At 40.2% G+C, this 15,461-nt stretch overlaps 2 protein-coding genes across 9 annotated transcripts in view; both read left to right on the top strand.

The window, feature by feature from the left end:
- Myo81F (Myosin 81F) overlaps positions 1-15,461 on the top strand; it is a 2,624,640-nt gene that overhangs the window by 2,159,085 nt on the left and 450,094 nt on the right. The gene's annotated exons all lie outside the window — the stretch shown is intronic.
- LOC139353089 (uncharacterized) lies at positions 12,277-13,786 on the top strand. Its single transcript, XM_070996315.1, has 2 exons — positions 12,277-13,674; positions 13,730-13,786. The coding sequence occupies exons 1-2, from the start codon at positions 12,424-12,426 to the stop codon at positions 13,736-13,738; spliced, it is 1,260 nt and encodes a 419-aa protein (XP_070852416.1). The 5' UTR covers positions 12,277-12,423; the 3' UTR covers positions 13,739-13,786.

The following is a 15,461-nucleotide window of genomic DNA, read 5'->3' as shown; positions in this document are numbered from 1 at the left end:
GAAAAATCCTAGCGTTGGGCGCCAATTCTGTTACGTGGGCATATTAGTGCCCGAGTCCTGACAGGGACTTGGGCCGAGGGAGAGGCGTCCAATGTTCAGGCACCATTTGCCGGCATAAACTTTGTCGTATTCGGGTCGTGGGATCTTGGTAAGCCTCTCTCCCCTCCAACATAACGAGAATAAATATTTAAAGTGCCTGGAAATTAATATTAGTCCATTAAGTTCGTCAGTCATCAGTCCACACTGCCCCACAAACTTAGCTATCGCTTGATCGCAAAACGCTCGGGCTGTGTTTTGGCCATGTTCCCTCCCCTTCACACATTCGTGCCAATGGATCGTCGCGGGGCGCGCAATACGATCCCCTATTGTCAAGGTTGTCCGTTGAAAGTTATGTCATTGTTCTTGACCTACTCCACTTCTCGCGTCAGCACACCCCCTTAATAAAGATCGAGCACTTCATGTTTTGATGTTTTTTTTACCTAATAAATTTATTGGGTAATATTTATTTTGGCGTGCGCCGTGGCCGAGTAACATAAAGTTGGCTAATTCATAAAGAAATTAAATGGATTTACAATTATTTTGTTCTAATTTACCACCTGTGAAGGTGCACACATCAGCAAAATGCTGACTATTCACGACTATAAGCGTCGCTCAGCGGGCTCTTGTAATTGTACTTACAACTGCAAGGCTAAAACTCGCCGCTGAAAAGTTTACAGTGTCCAAGTGTTCTTGAAGGATACTGCACGAATATTTATATATGTATGTTTATAAGAAAGGAACTGTGTTCCGACAAACTTACACCCTTTTTAAATCCTGTTCTTAAGTATAGCAGTTCACTTAATCACAAAACATATATATATTATGCTAGTCATGCGACTTCTCAAACGGCTGGTGGAGAGAATCGCACTCTCTAATTGTTCATTGATTTGCACTTTGTCTATTGATTCGATTGGTTTAAATGTATTTCAATGCAAGTTTGAATGCTTCCAATTTCTTTTTGATTTTCACTAGTTTCCAATTGTGTTACTTGGGGATATTGGTCTTTGGTTATGCATGTGTTTACTTTAGCTTTGGTTGGCTCGATTAACACATTTATATTGCATCGCTACTTTTTCCGACGTATGCTATTGGTCGTTACGCCTCTGAACGGATGGTTCCTACAGCTGAACAAATTTCAGGAGCCAGGGGATCACGGATACTGCGTCCACAAACAGCACAGTATGTCGGATGTCGTCCTTTTTGTTGATCCTCTCCACGTTCTTTGATGACAATGGCGGCGGTTCGACACATAAGATTCATTCGAGCTGCAATTGTGTTCTCCTTAACGACTGTTGGATATGGTGGCTGATTCTAGTGGCAGAAGACTCCGTGGACGACTACCCCCTGGAAAAGTCGCCTTCCCTCGGAGCTGCCGGCTTCCGTCAGCAAGACACCCAAATGGATTCTTCTTCTTCTCTAATTGTCTAAGGTCTTTTATACCAGACTAGAGCTTTTACTTGGGTGCCGGTATGGATCGGATTACCTAGGATTACCTGTTCCCAGCTAGGTTTACTATTTCTCAATATCTGCTATCTTGGGAGTCAACGGCCGGCTGTTGCACTTTGCCAGCTGCTGGAGTATGGTTACTAGTAGGTCGATCGTGGCCGTTGTTCTGGCCACGCTACACCCAAGAATTGCCGAATTGCATTTTCTTTTGTCTTTACCGGTATAAGTCTGGTTAGTCACATGCTCCCCTCCCCCTGGTTAAAGATTTATCGTTGTTTCTCTGTGTGAATCTTTCTATGTGGAGGGCGTACGTAACTCGTAGCTCTTTTGACACTTTTTTTTAGCAAGGTTTGGTATTTTCGTGGCCTCAACTTAAATCTCTCGCGCGTCGATTTCAAGCGTTGGGTATCTCTGTGAGATCGCTGCGGCTAATCTTGCGAAAAGATCTTGGCCTACCTCCATACATGTCCAACTTGACGCAAGAATCGAAGCCGCGACTATTGATGAACTTCGTACGAATATCGGTTATTATTTATTATTATTATTATTATTTTGAGCGTCTGGACTTCTGCAAGCACGATCGTGGTAGCACAGCAAAAGAAATCGAGTTTCTACACATAAGATCGAATGTGTGACAACACAAAAAAAATTTCAATGATAACCAGAACCAGTTTTGTTTTATTAAAAAAAACTTTTGTAGCTTTCTTATCAAAGATAGACTTTCTATCGTCAAAGATAGACTCGGCTAGTGATCCTGATCAGGAATATATACCCTTTTTAGGGACGGAAATGCATTGTTCTTTCTGTTACATACTTTCCGATGAATCTAGTATACCATTTTACTTTACGAGTAACGGGTAAAAAAGTATAGGTATCGTGATGTAATAGTGAGTTAAGTGAATAAAGGTTTTACACCAACCAAATCATACGAATTAATAAATTTTAATTTTTTGAAATCAACTAACAATCTTAAAATTAATTGGTGTCCATCGTGGGGCCGCTTCGTCAAAAGTTAAAACAAAACATTTTGTTGTATTGTTCCCATCAATACCTATCGATTGACCCAAAAAAAGTTTGCCACGCCCTTTCAAACGCCCACAAGCCGCCCAAAACTGTGGCTCCTACAGTTTTTATGCTAGAATAAAAATGGTTAATGATTGACCCAAAAAAAAGTTTGCCACGCCCACATTAACGCTCACAAACTTCAAAAAATCGTAAATATGAACGCGGATATCTCGGAAACTATCAAAGACAAAGAATTGGGATTTCAGATTTAGATTCCGTAGCCTTGTACGCAGCGCAAGTTTGTTACGCGAATATGCCACGGCCACTCTAACTTTCACAAACCGTCCAAATCTGTGGCGTCCACCATTTTCATCCTAGATAAAAAATGTTAACTTAAATGTATTAGTCTTGTCAATACATATCGATTAATCCAAAAAAAAGTTTGACACGCGCACTCTAATGCCCACAACCGCCCAAACCTGTGGCGCCCACAATTTTCATGCTAGAAAAAAATTTCAACTGCATTTTTTAGTCTCGTCACTACAAATCGATTGACCCAATAAAAAGTTTGCCACGCCGACTTTAACGCCCACAAACCGCCCAAAAGATCACAGGTAGCTGGCGCATAATAACCTCGCTTTGCTTATTGCATATCTCCATCTCCCCTTGGTCCCTTTAGCTGTGTAACAGGTGATAGTCGAGGCACTCGACCATAACGCTCTTCTTTGTCTCTGCACAAGTTTTCTATAAGCACGATGTACTTTTTTGAACATGTGATATCACTCTTGACCTTACAAGCTAGGAGCAATCTATTTGTTATAGAGAATATCATAAATTTAATTACATAGATATTCAACATGAATATACTGCTTGTGAGTGGTGTCCGAAATATCTATGTCCGAGTGTCGAGTCTTAATTGAATGTCTTAAAAAATAATACACAGCATATTCTTAACAAATGCGTATTAGTCAAGTCTAAAATAGTTATCCGAGGCTAAAGCCTTGGTTTAACAATGAAATCAAGAATCAACTTCATCAGAGGGATGTTGCTTATTTTAAATTTAAGCATTTCAGAGTTCAGAACAAGAAGGCAAGATCATGTATCACAAAAATGAGTAAGGTTGCTAAGGTGGTGGTTGGGGCGGGGTGGCTTGATCGCTGAAAATAGATGAAGTCCCCAGAACAAATGGTACGCAAAAAAGACGGGAGTACTTTGGGGTTTTTACGCGACGTGCGTATATGTTTATTGGATCACTTGGAAAAGAGCACTACTTAAGCCTAACTTAACTTAAGCGCTCCAGAGCAGAGCGGAGACTTAGGAGATGGAGAGGGAGAGCGGACGGCAGTGCGAGCGCGCGAGATGTAGACATCTGGATAAAACTGCCGCTCGACACTGCCTCCTGAAATTAAACGACCTTTTGACGTAAACACCAAGCGTGAACTTTTTAAATCGATATTTGAAAACAATCCCACTTTTAAAAAACAAGGAAGAATGTAAACAATTATGAAATAGGTAAATGTAGGCAGGAACGGTTATTTGATAGTTGAGGTCGCCGACTATAGCGTTTTATCTTATTTTAATTTGAATCGACGTGACTCGACTAGTTAATTTCTTCACGTAAACTTGACTTCGTGGATTAACTATAGGACTCTAATGTATTTCCATAAAATTGTGATAACCCAAGAACTTTCATATCTATATAATAAACTTATATCAGCTACATCAACAAGAACAAACCACTTTATATGCTCATGATATAATTCGCTTCACTATGCTAATAAAATCGATTTAGCGTCGCTTGTGACCGGTTGTGCTTATATTGTGCTCTGTACTTTTTGTCAATTTGTCATTAATATCTGTGATACTGGTGCCTTCCTTTGTGACTTAGTCCAACATAACCAGCTGTGCTTGTGTTTTAAATCGTCTGTTTATGTTTAATTGTCTATTTTATTGTAGCAATTTTAACAAAACCTAACTCTGTTTTTAACCTGTGCATTTTGTTATTGTAACTTCTGTACGTTGCGGTGCGTTTGTTTCAATAGCTTTTGTTGTTGTTTCCCATAACTTTCTGTAATATCTCTCCCGTTTCTTGTCGTCTAAACTGTTTTCGTGTATATTTTGTTTGTGTTTCGCAAGCCACGCTCAGACGATAGCCACTCTGTCGCGCTCTCTCGCTCTCTCTTGCTCTCGCAGTCTCTACGCGCTCTTATATTTTTGAGTTCTTGTGTGGCTACATTTTTATTGCTTGATCCCAGTGTCAAATTAAGTGAGGTACTTATAAGTCTTTTGATTTTTGGTTTCACAAACAATCTTCTTTTTTCTTAAATTAAAATACTTAAAAATATGGATCTCTTTTGTTCAAAAAAAGATTGTCAGCTTGGATCGTCACCAAATGACGTTTTTATTTACTGTCGTCTCTGCAACAAAGCCAACCCGAAATTTACCCGTTAACCCGTTACTCAGCTAAAGGGACCAAAGGGAAATGGAGATATGCAAGCAGCATAGCGAGATTAAAGTGCGCCACCTACCGGTTGTAGACAGATTTAAGTGATATGGGCGTTAGAGTGGGCGTAGCAAATTTTTTTTTCGATCAATCGATAGGTATTGACGAGACCAATACATTTCAGTTACAATTTTTATCTCGCATGAAAATTGTGGGCGGCACAGGCTTGGGAGGTTTCTGCGCGTTAAAGTGTGCCTGGCAAATTTTTTGGGTCGATCGATAGGTCTTGATGAGAACAATACATTTCATATAAAACTTTTATTCTAGCATCAAAACTGTAGGAGCCACAGTTTTGGGCGGCTTGTGGGCGTTAGAATGGGCGTGGCACTCTGCTGAAACAAACTTGCGCTGCGTAAGAAGCTCAGAAACCTGCACGTCAAATCTCAATAGCCTACGTCTTATAGTTTCCGAGATCTCAGCGTTCATCCGGACAGACGGACATGGTTAGATCAACTCGGCTAGTGACCCTGAACAAGAATATATATACTTAAGGGGGTCGGAAACGCTTCCTTCTGCCTGTTACATACTTTCCGACAAATCTAGTATACCCTTTTACTCTACGAGTAACGGGTATAATAAGAGTAGGGCCACCTAAACGCGAAAAAAAGCTCCTTCAAAATCTGTCGAAGTAAAGGCATCAGTCCCAAGTCCTAACTCAGCTTCAAATATTTTTACCCGATCGGTAACGGCAGCTATGTCGGCATCCACTGGCGCTTGGGTGGGGTGCTGATTGCCGTTACCTCTACTTTAAAATAGGAGAGAATATATTTTCTTAGTCCCAATGATACACAATTCGTTGCTGCTAAAATTTCTTTGAAATCTGTTTCTATTTATGTAACTTGTTCTCATATTCCACATCGATCCGACTTAACAATTTATGAGCCACATTTGTCTGCAATAAAAACTGTTCTATCTCATCTTTTCGAAAAGGGATCATTTGTTTGTTTTGGGTGATATCTCTTGGTTCATTTCCACTGACCCACTTGTCTCCTTTATCTGTCCATGACTTCATTGATGGTCTGTTAGAATTATCATTACAGCAAGTTAGCTTTATACGTGGTTCACTAAGCAGACAATTAGATCTTGTATTTGTTTTAGATCCGCCTGACTTCACGGTAACTAGAAATGACCCACTAGTTGTGCCAGAAGACCGGTATCATCCCACATTAAAACATAGAATTTGTCTTCTCTGCGTTGATACCCTCTCTCCTTTACTTTCGCCAACTAAAAGTAGATGCTTTTGTAAATGTGACTTTAATAAACTCAACAACATGATTTCACGATATAACTGGACAACATTTTTTTATATAATTGCTTGGATATTAAAAGTGCTACGGAACTATTTTATAGTGTCCTAAACTCTTTTTTCTGTGAATGTGTTCCTGATTGTTTACGTCAAAAGGGCGTTTAATTTCAGGAGGCAGTGTCAACCGGCAGTTTTATCCAGATGTCTACATCTCGCGTGCTAGCACTGCCGTCCGCTCTCCCTCTCCATCTCTCCCTTAAGTCTCCGCTCTGCTCTGGAGCGCTTAAGTTAAGTTAGGCTTAAGCAGTTCTTATTTCAAAGGCTACTAATAAACATATATGCCCGTCGCGTAAAAACCCCAGAGTACCTCCGCGTTTTTATGCGTACCATTCTATTTTGGGGCTTCACCTATTTTCAACGATCAAGCCACCCCGCCCCAATGTTTTGTTTTCCTCTCCTGGAGTTTTCTTTGATTTTGTCTCAGCAGGCTTGAACCGCTCCAGATAAGTTTCACTTACTATAATTGCCGGTCATACAGCCAGTTTTTCGAACCCTATTTCGACTAACTTTCTGTATGATACATTGTCTAAATCCAAAAGTGATTAATCCCACTCAAATAATATATGTATTTCAATTCCGTTACTTGTGCACGACAATATTCCAGTTTTCTTTGCCCACAATTGTACACTTGAAATAATTCCAGTAGATATTTCAGTGCTACTATTCAACTAAAATATTTCTCAAATATATTTTCAATTCCAATTGTGTGTAAAAATATAAATCAGTTACAGTAAAAAATTCCCGAACATAAAATTTTTCCTTAAGATTTGCACTCTTTATTTTTTACTGTGTTTCAGCTGCGTGTGTATATTTACATAAATATTCTAATACAGTCCACTCTAACTACTCTTTCTAATAATACACTCCAACTACTTTTCTTGACCTACAACTACGGCTAAATTATTTCTAAAACTAAAAACAAAGTTACAATATCCACAAATTTACTCCAGCAAATCGTTTGCAATTTAGTTGTGCAGGTGACAAACGAACGCAACGACATACAAACATATGCGAAGTCTTTCCAATTCCCACAATGTTATTCCGCTATTCGCACCCCACATATGTACATATGTACAGTGTACATACATACGTATATCGATATTTTCGCCAGTGCACAGTGGGTCAAAAGCTCACAATAAATAAACAATATTCAAGTCCGTAATTCTTTACATAAGTCCGACCATCCGATATAATAAATATTTTTTTTTGACTCTGCCTATCCGACAGTGTGACCGTATATATTTACAATCTTAATTGGTTCCTAAATTCCAATTTGATTCCAATCCGTTTGCTTACTTCAGAATTAAAATTCTAAATTATTTTACGTCATGACAACATCAGTAAAATCAGCTTTAACCCGATTTATGGCAACAGCTGACTGTCTGATCCACTTTGAGGCCACTGTCAATGCTTCAGGTGCTCTTACCCCAATGTTATCCGCCTGTAAAATCCGACACGATCACTTCAATTCCTTGTGACAAACGGTAAAGGCAGCATACGATATATGCTCCGACTGCATTTTGGCTGCAGGCGAGAGCGCCGCAGACACGAAATCCTTACTAAAGTCCAAGTGTTACCAAACGTACTCCACTTATGAAATATTTTCCGCCCAGCTGATGGAACAAATCCAAAAACACTCCTGCCAGATACCTCAAGCTCCAGTAACTCCGTCCCAAAATTCCACGTCTTATGGCTGTAGGCTCCCTCCTATCGACACAGAGGGTTTCTCTGGGGATTATCTTCGCTGGCCGACTTTCCGGGACCTTTTCACGGCAATATACATAGACAATCCGAGTCTAACGCCCGTTGAAAAAATATTCCAATTAAGTTCAAAAACAAGTGGCGAAGCTCATTCCATAGTTTCAAGATCCCCACTCACCGATGATGGCTTTCGCTCAGCCTGGAATAACCTAACTGAGCGTTTCGAAAATAAGCGATTGCAGGTGAACAGTCACCTGAAAACACTTTTCAATGTGCAATCCATAGCACAGAAGTCTGGAGCAGCCTTAAAAGAACTTCAACGCACTTTTCAAGGTTGCTTAACATTCTTAAAATTTTCCGGTGCTAATATTGAGAATTGGGACCCTATCCTGGTTTATATGTGCTCGACAAAACTACCAAAGCTCATTCTCTCATTATGAGAGCAATCCGTCCAAAATAAAGCTGAAATTCCTACGTGGCTTGAGCTTGATTCCTGTTTGACGGAGCGCCATCGAACTCTTGAGGGTGTCGATAGCTTCCGATCTGCCAATTTCCACCACGTCCAGTCCAAAGACACAAATCGTGTTGCAGAGTTTCCAAAAATAAATTCCTTCAACACAAGGCTAGTTCCGATACCCAAAGGCTGTGATCTGTGTTCGAAGAAGAACCACCCCGTGCGTATATGTCTACGCTTCCTACAAATGACGGTAGACGATCGCCTAGCCTATATTCAAAGGAAGCAGTTGTGCTCCAATTGCTTTGCAAGCAGCCATGAATTCCGGGATTGCACAAGCTCTCACAACTGTCTCACTTGCTAAGATCGGCATCACACATTGTTGCATCGAATCAGCGGCCCTACTACTCCGCCGATTCCATCCGACCCTCCAAGGCCAGTATCCGCCTCAGTTCCACACATCATTTCGTCCTATTCAGCGCCAGCTTCCGTACAAAAAGTCCCTCCTATAAATACTCCATCCGAATATTGGGTTCGGAAACGCCTCGCCTTGGATGGCAGACGTACTCGAGGTATTAAATCCTAACAATGCCGAGTCTGCCAAAAGATCCATCCTCTACGAAAGTGCCACCCGCAGAATCGGCTTCAGGAAGTAAATATCCAGAAGTACTGCTTCAATCTGCTCTGGAGCGCTTAAGTTAAGTTATTCTTAAGCAGTTCTTATTTCAAAGTGTACTAATAAACATATATGCACGTCGCGTAAAAACCCAAAAGTACCTCCGCGTTTTTATGCGTACCATTCGATCTTGGGGCTCCACCTATTTTCAACGATCAAGCCAACTCGCCCCCACACTGATAGTTTTCCTCCTAAGTTAGACAGGCCTCCTTGGTTTACCAATCAGTTGCAAAGACTTAGAAACCTTAAAACAAACTTCTTTAAAAAGTTCATAAAGTCGGGTAGGCCAACCGATTTTTCAAGATATGTGATGGCTCGTAACAATTTTAATGTACTTAACAGTCATTGCTATTCCATGTATTTGAACCGATAAAATTTGAATTTTCAAAGGATCCGAGCAATTTTATAACTTTATCAATGCTAAGCGAAAGTCTTCAGCATTGCCATCATCCGTACGATTAAACTCTATTGAGGCATCTACGGATCCCGAAATTGCAGATTTATTTGCTGAATTCTTCCAATCTACTCATAGTTCTGTTTCTTGGTCTAATTCTAGCTACCCTAATCACTTAAACAGGGCAAATTGTATTTTTTCTCCTGTAATCACCGAGAGTTCTCTCTTAAGTGATTTAGAAACTATAACGGCAACCTATTCTCCGGGGCCAGATGGACTCGTTTTGTGCCCGAACTATTTGTAAACCCATTCTTAAACTTTTTAATTTGTCTATCTCATCATCTGTTTTTCCTACTGTCTTGAAAGATTCTTTTATTATTCCACTCCACAAAAAGGGTGCGAAGGTTAATGTTCAGAACTATAGAGGAATCTCCAACTTGTTTGCAATTCCTAAAACGTTTGAACGCATTATTACCTCTCATTTGCAACATTTGTGCTCCTCTTTATATCACCGTGTCAACATGGTTTTTATTAAGCGAAGATCGACCACCACTAACCTGCTCGAATTGACATGTTTTGTAACAGATGGACTTAACATAAAATTGCAGACAGACGTTATATATACAGATTTTAGTAAAGCCCTTGACTCTGAAAACCACTCTCTTCTTTTATTCAAATTAGATCAGCTCAGGTTTTCGAATAATCTGTTAACTTGGATTTCAAGTTATTTGAATGGTAGATCTCAGAGGGTTTTATTCAAAAACGCTGTTTTTTAGATGATCAACGTGACATCTTGAGTGCCTCAGTCATTTAGGCCTTTTGCTGTTTACTCCGTTTACAAATGATCTTCCCTATCGTAACACACTGATGTGTGTACTAATGCTGATGATGTTAAGCTTTGTTTATCATATAATAATATTGAGTCAGGTTTCCGCTTGCAGTCAGATATTAACGTTATGACTTTCTATAGGGGTACGATCATGAGTTACTGAGTTGGCCTAAAAAATTTGATGATCCACACACTACCAAATTATTATTTACCTCCCTTGCCCGTCCTAATTTAAAATACTCTTCTTCCGTTTGAAGTCCTCAGTATCAAGTGCACATTGACCGTATGGAGTCCGTACAGAAACAATTTCTTCTTTTTGCCTTTCGTGGTTTGAACTAGGATCATAACGTCAGGTTGCCTTCTTACTCGAGTAGATTTTTATTGATTAATTTGAACTATGCGAGAATAAAAATAGTACCAATTTTTATTCTCGTTACTAGTAGAGTAAAAGGGTATACTATATTCGTCGGAAAGTATGTAATAGGCAGAAGGAAGCGTTTCCGACCCCATAAAGTGTATATATTCTTGATCAGGATCACAAGCCAAGTCGATCTAGCCATGTCCGTCTGTCCGTCTGTCTGTCCGGATAAACGCTGAGCTCTCGGAAACTATGGGAAGTAGGCTATTGAGATTTGGCGTGCAGATTCCTGAGCTTCTTACGCAGCGCAAGTTTGTTTCAATAGAGTGCCACGCCCACTCTAACGCCCACAAACCGCCCAAAACTGTGGCTCCTACAGTTTTGATGCAAGAATAACAATTTTAACTGAAATGTAATGTTCTCATCAATACCTATCGATTGACCCAAAAAAAAGTTTGCCACGCCCACCCTAACGCCCATAAACCGCCCACAAACTTCAAAAAATCGTAAATATGAACGTGGATATCTCGGAAACTATCAAAGATAGAGAATTGGGATTTCAGATTTAGATTTCGTAGCCTTATACGCACCGCAAGTTTGTTACGCGAATATGCCACGCCCACTCTAACGCCCACAAACCGCGAAAACCTGTGACGCCCACAATTTTTATGCTAGATAACAAATTTTAACTGAAATGTATTGGTCTCGTCAATACCTATCGATTGGTCCAAAAAAGAATTGCCACGCCCGCTCTAACGCCCATAACGCTTAAATCTGTCTACTGCCGGTAGGTGGCGCATTTTTATCTCGCTTTGCTGCTTGCATATCACCATTTCCCTTTGGTCCCTTTAGCTGAGTAACGGGTATCTGATAGTCGTGGTACTCGACCCAAACGACACCAAGCACGGATAGAGATATGCAGCGGCGCCACCTAGCGTCCAATTTCTTTATTTGCTTATAAACTTTTAATGAATGTTCATATTTCGACAATTATTATCATGAAGATAGATATAAATAATAAAGAAAGATTGCATTTACTCATTTATAAAATCCTTAAAAATATGTGCGCTAGACAGCTTTTAGCGTGGGGGTATAGACGTTTGTTGGCGTTAGGGTGGGCGTCGCAACCTGCTGAAATAAACTTCCACTGTCCCAGAACCTCAAGAAAATGCATGCCGAATCCCAAAAATCAGCTTTTATAGTTTCCGAGATTCCAGCGTTCATACGGACAGACGGACAGACGGACATGGCTAGATCGACTCAGCTAGTGCTCCTGATCAAGAATATACATACTTTATAGGGTCGAAAGTGGATTCTTCTACCTGTTTCATACTTTCCGACGAATCTAGTATACCTATGTAGCAAGCAGACACACACACACACACACACATACATATCCCTAAGCATCTGTTCTACATTAAGTTAGGTCACACTATTATTAAACACATACATACATCCCTGTTACTCTTAAGAAACACTATGCTTGTCTCACTCCCTCATACTGTGTACCCCCGACGCTTGTAACATAGGTTAAGCCTGTACAAATCTGCACAATAAAGATCACTTTTGCTGCGACCGCCGAACAAGAAAGTGCCGTCTACAATTTCAGAAGTGGGATTACCGCGAAAAATTTTTTCTCGCGTCCCTAACTCTGCCTACGAGGAAAATAAAGCAAAAGCTATTACTTGAGTTATTTAAAATTGTGCGTAATCATGGACACCATCGCTGCAGACAACTACACAGCATCAGAACTTCGATGTTGGCTGGAAAAACTTGGGTTGCCGAAAAGCGGCACCAAGGCAACACTAGCAGCGCGGTTGAATGGTGTGCCCCCCGAAGCCCGAGGAGATTGTCCAGTACTGGACCCGAAGGACATGACCGACATTGAAGCTGGGCCTGAGGAAAGGTCAAATAGTGCTGCAGTTCAAGGAACCGATCAGGACGATGTCGGGGCTACATCGCTGGATGCCCAAAACAACGACGAAACCGCCAACAACAACATGTGCGTTCCAGAAATTTCCATGCAATTGGAATCTCTGAAGCGCCATTTAGAAGTCGTCCAATTGGAAAACGAGTTTCTCAAATTGGAAGTTTCCCGGCGTCAGCCATTGAATAGAGTGACCGCACCTTCGACGAGCAATTTGCCAGAAATCCAGAACAATGTTTCCACACCAAATCAAACCAATGTCACCCTATCGGATTTGGAGAATATTGTTGCAGAGGCTGCCAGGCCTAATACAGCCATTTTTAACAACAATTCTTTGGTGACCATGGTTAAGGAAATGCTTCCACCTTTCGACGGTGCTGCTAACAGCAAAGTGCCAGTTAACACGTGGATCGCACAGCTCAACGCGATCATAAAAATGTACAAGCTGAGTGAAGACATAACGCGCATACTGGTTATGTCAAAGTTGAAAGACCGCGCTCAAATTTGGTTGCACTCTTCTGAGAACTTTCTGTCCTTGCCAGTCCAGGACCTGTTAACTCAACTCGCAGAGGCTTTTCAGTCAAAAGAGAGCAAGATAATGTCCAGACGCAAGTTCCAGGAGCGAAAGTGGCAACCAGCTGAAGACTTTGCTACGTACTTCAACGACAAGACCCTGTTGGCTGCACACATCCGGATAGACGACGAGGAATTAATCGACAGTATCATCGAAGGAATACCGGATACTCTTCTACGGCAACAGGCACACATGCACTGTTTTAATTCGTCTGCCCAGCTGTTGCAGGCATTCTCCAAAGTAACATTGCGGAAACCATCTCTCGCATTTGGACGCCACAAAGACGTTTCCGGAAATCAGCCCGGACCCGCTGTAAGATGCTTCAACTGTAACTCCGTGGGTCATTTCGCGGCCGACTGCCGCAAGCCTAAGCGCGCGTACGGCGCTTGCTACGGTTGTGGAAGCTTGGAGCACCTGATATCTCATTGCAACGAGAAGAAGAACGCAACCAAAAATGAATATGTGAGACCGTTTAAAATTTACTTTAATTCACAGCCTAATCAATGCCTATTTACAGAATGCCTAATCGATTCTGGGAGTCCAATTAGTTTTACGAAGTTATCCTGTGTTGAAAACATTATAAGTAGTAACATCATTAACGTTAATGAAAACAACTTTTCGCATTACTTTGGCTTGAACCACAGCCCTTTAGATATACATGGAAAGATGTCATGTTTTGTTATTATGAATAAAGTAAAGTTTAATTTCGAATTACTAATTGTGGCAAACAAATCGATGGCATATAGCACTGTTTTGGGAAGAGATTTTATGAACATTTGTAACTTTAAGATTGTTAGGGAAATTGATTGTTCAAATGATAGTTTTGCTAATGATTGTTCAAATGATAGTTTTGCTAATGATTGTTCAAATGATAGTTTTGCTAATGATCGTTCAAATGATAGTTGTGCTGATGATCGTTTAAATGACAGTGGGGTTGATGATCGTTTACAGGATATTTGTTCAAAAGATAGTTACTTTGCAAATGATCGCTCAGATGATAGTAATAGTGAGAAGGATAGCAGTTTTAGAATTTATTGCTCAAATGTTGGTCAGATTAGAAACGATTGTGCTACTGATAGCTGTGAGAAAGATGATTGTCTAAATGATAGTATTAAGGTTTATTGTGGTTACAAAGAAACACAAAGTGATTCGTGTAAAATGATAGAGTCAAGTCAAAATTTAAGTGTCCAGCCGAGCGATCATTTCGAGTCAGAAATTATGTCAATTGAATACCCTGATCCAGCCGAATGCAACCTGTTAAATGTTAGCGATAAGTGTGAGTTTGCGTTAAGAAAAAAACTGATAGATATTTTTGATAAGTTTTATACGAAACCGGAACGGCCGGAGATCCCCTTAGTAAAATGGGAAATGAAACTGAATTTTGATACAACTAAACCGTTCAATTACCCTCCAAGGCGTCTATCATACGCAGAGAAAAGTCAAGTTCAAAATTTATTAGACGATTACATAAAAAACGGTATTATTCGAGTAAGCGAGTCTGAGTATGCATCACCTATAGTTCTAGTAAAGAAAAAGTCTGGAGAATTAAGAATGTGCGTAGATTACCGAACCCTTAACAAAAACATGCTTAAAGATAACTACCCTACCCCCTTAATAGATGACCTTATTGATAAACTGTCTGAAAAATCTATTTTTACCAAGTTAGACCTTAAAAATGGGTTCTTTCACGTGCACATGCATGAGGATTCAATCAAGTATACCGCTTTTACAACACCTATGGGTCAGTATGAATGGCTTAGAATGCCGTTTGGTTTACGAAACGCACCAGCAGTTTTTCAAAGATTTGTGAACAAAATCTTTGCCGATTTGGTTAAAGAAGATAAGGTTTTAATTTATATGGATGATATTTTAATAGCAACGAAAGATAGTAAGAGTCATATGGAGATATTAACGGAGGTATTTAAACGACTGGTAGATAACAAGCTTGAGCTTAGGTTAGACAAGTGTGAATTCCTTCAAAGAGAAATAAAGTATTTAGGATATATAATATCGGGAGAGGGTATTAAACCTGATTCGAAAGGTATGCAAGCAGTAAAAGACTTCCCTGTACCGACAAAAGCGCATGAGGTTCAAAGTTTTCTTGGACTGTGCTCCTATTTCAGACGCTTTGTCAAAGATTTCTCAACAAAAGCAAAGCCGTTGTATGATCTTGTAAGAAAGGACAGAAAGTTCGAATTTGGTGCGAAAGAGTTAGAGTGTTTTGAAATATTAAAAGTAAATCTTTTGGA

Source organism: Drosophila suzukii, chromosome 3 (assembly GCF_043229965.1).
Source record: "Drosophila suzukii chromosome 3, CBGP_Dsuzu_IsoJpt1.0, whole genome shotgun sequence".
Classification (NCBI taxonomy): domain Eukaryota; kingdom Metazoa; phylum Arthropoda; class Insecta; order Diptera; family Drosophilidae; genus Drosophila; species Drosophila suzukii.
This window is presented reverse-complemented; position numbering and strand designations above follow the sequence as displayed.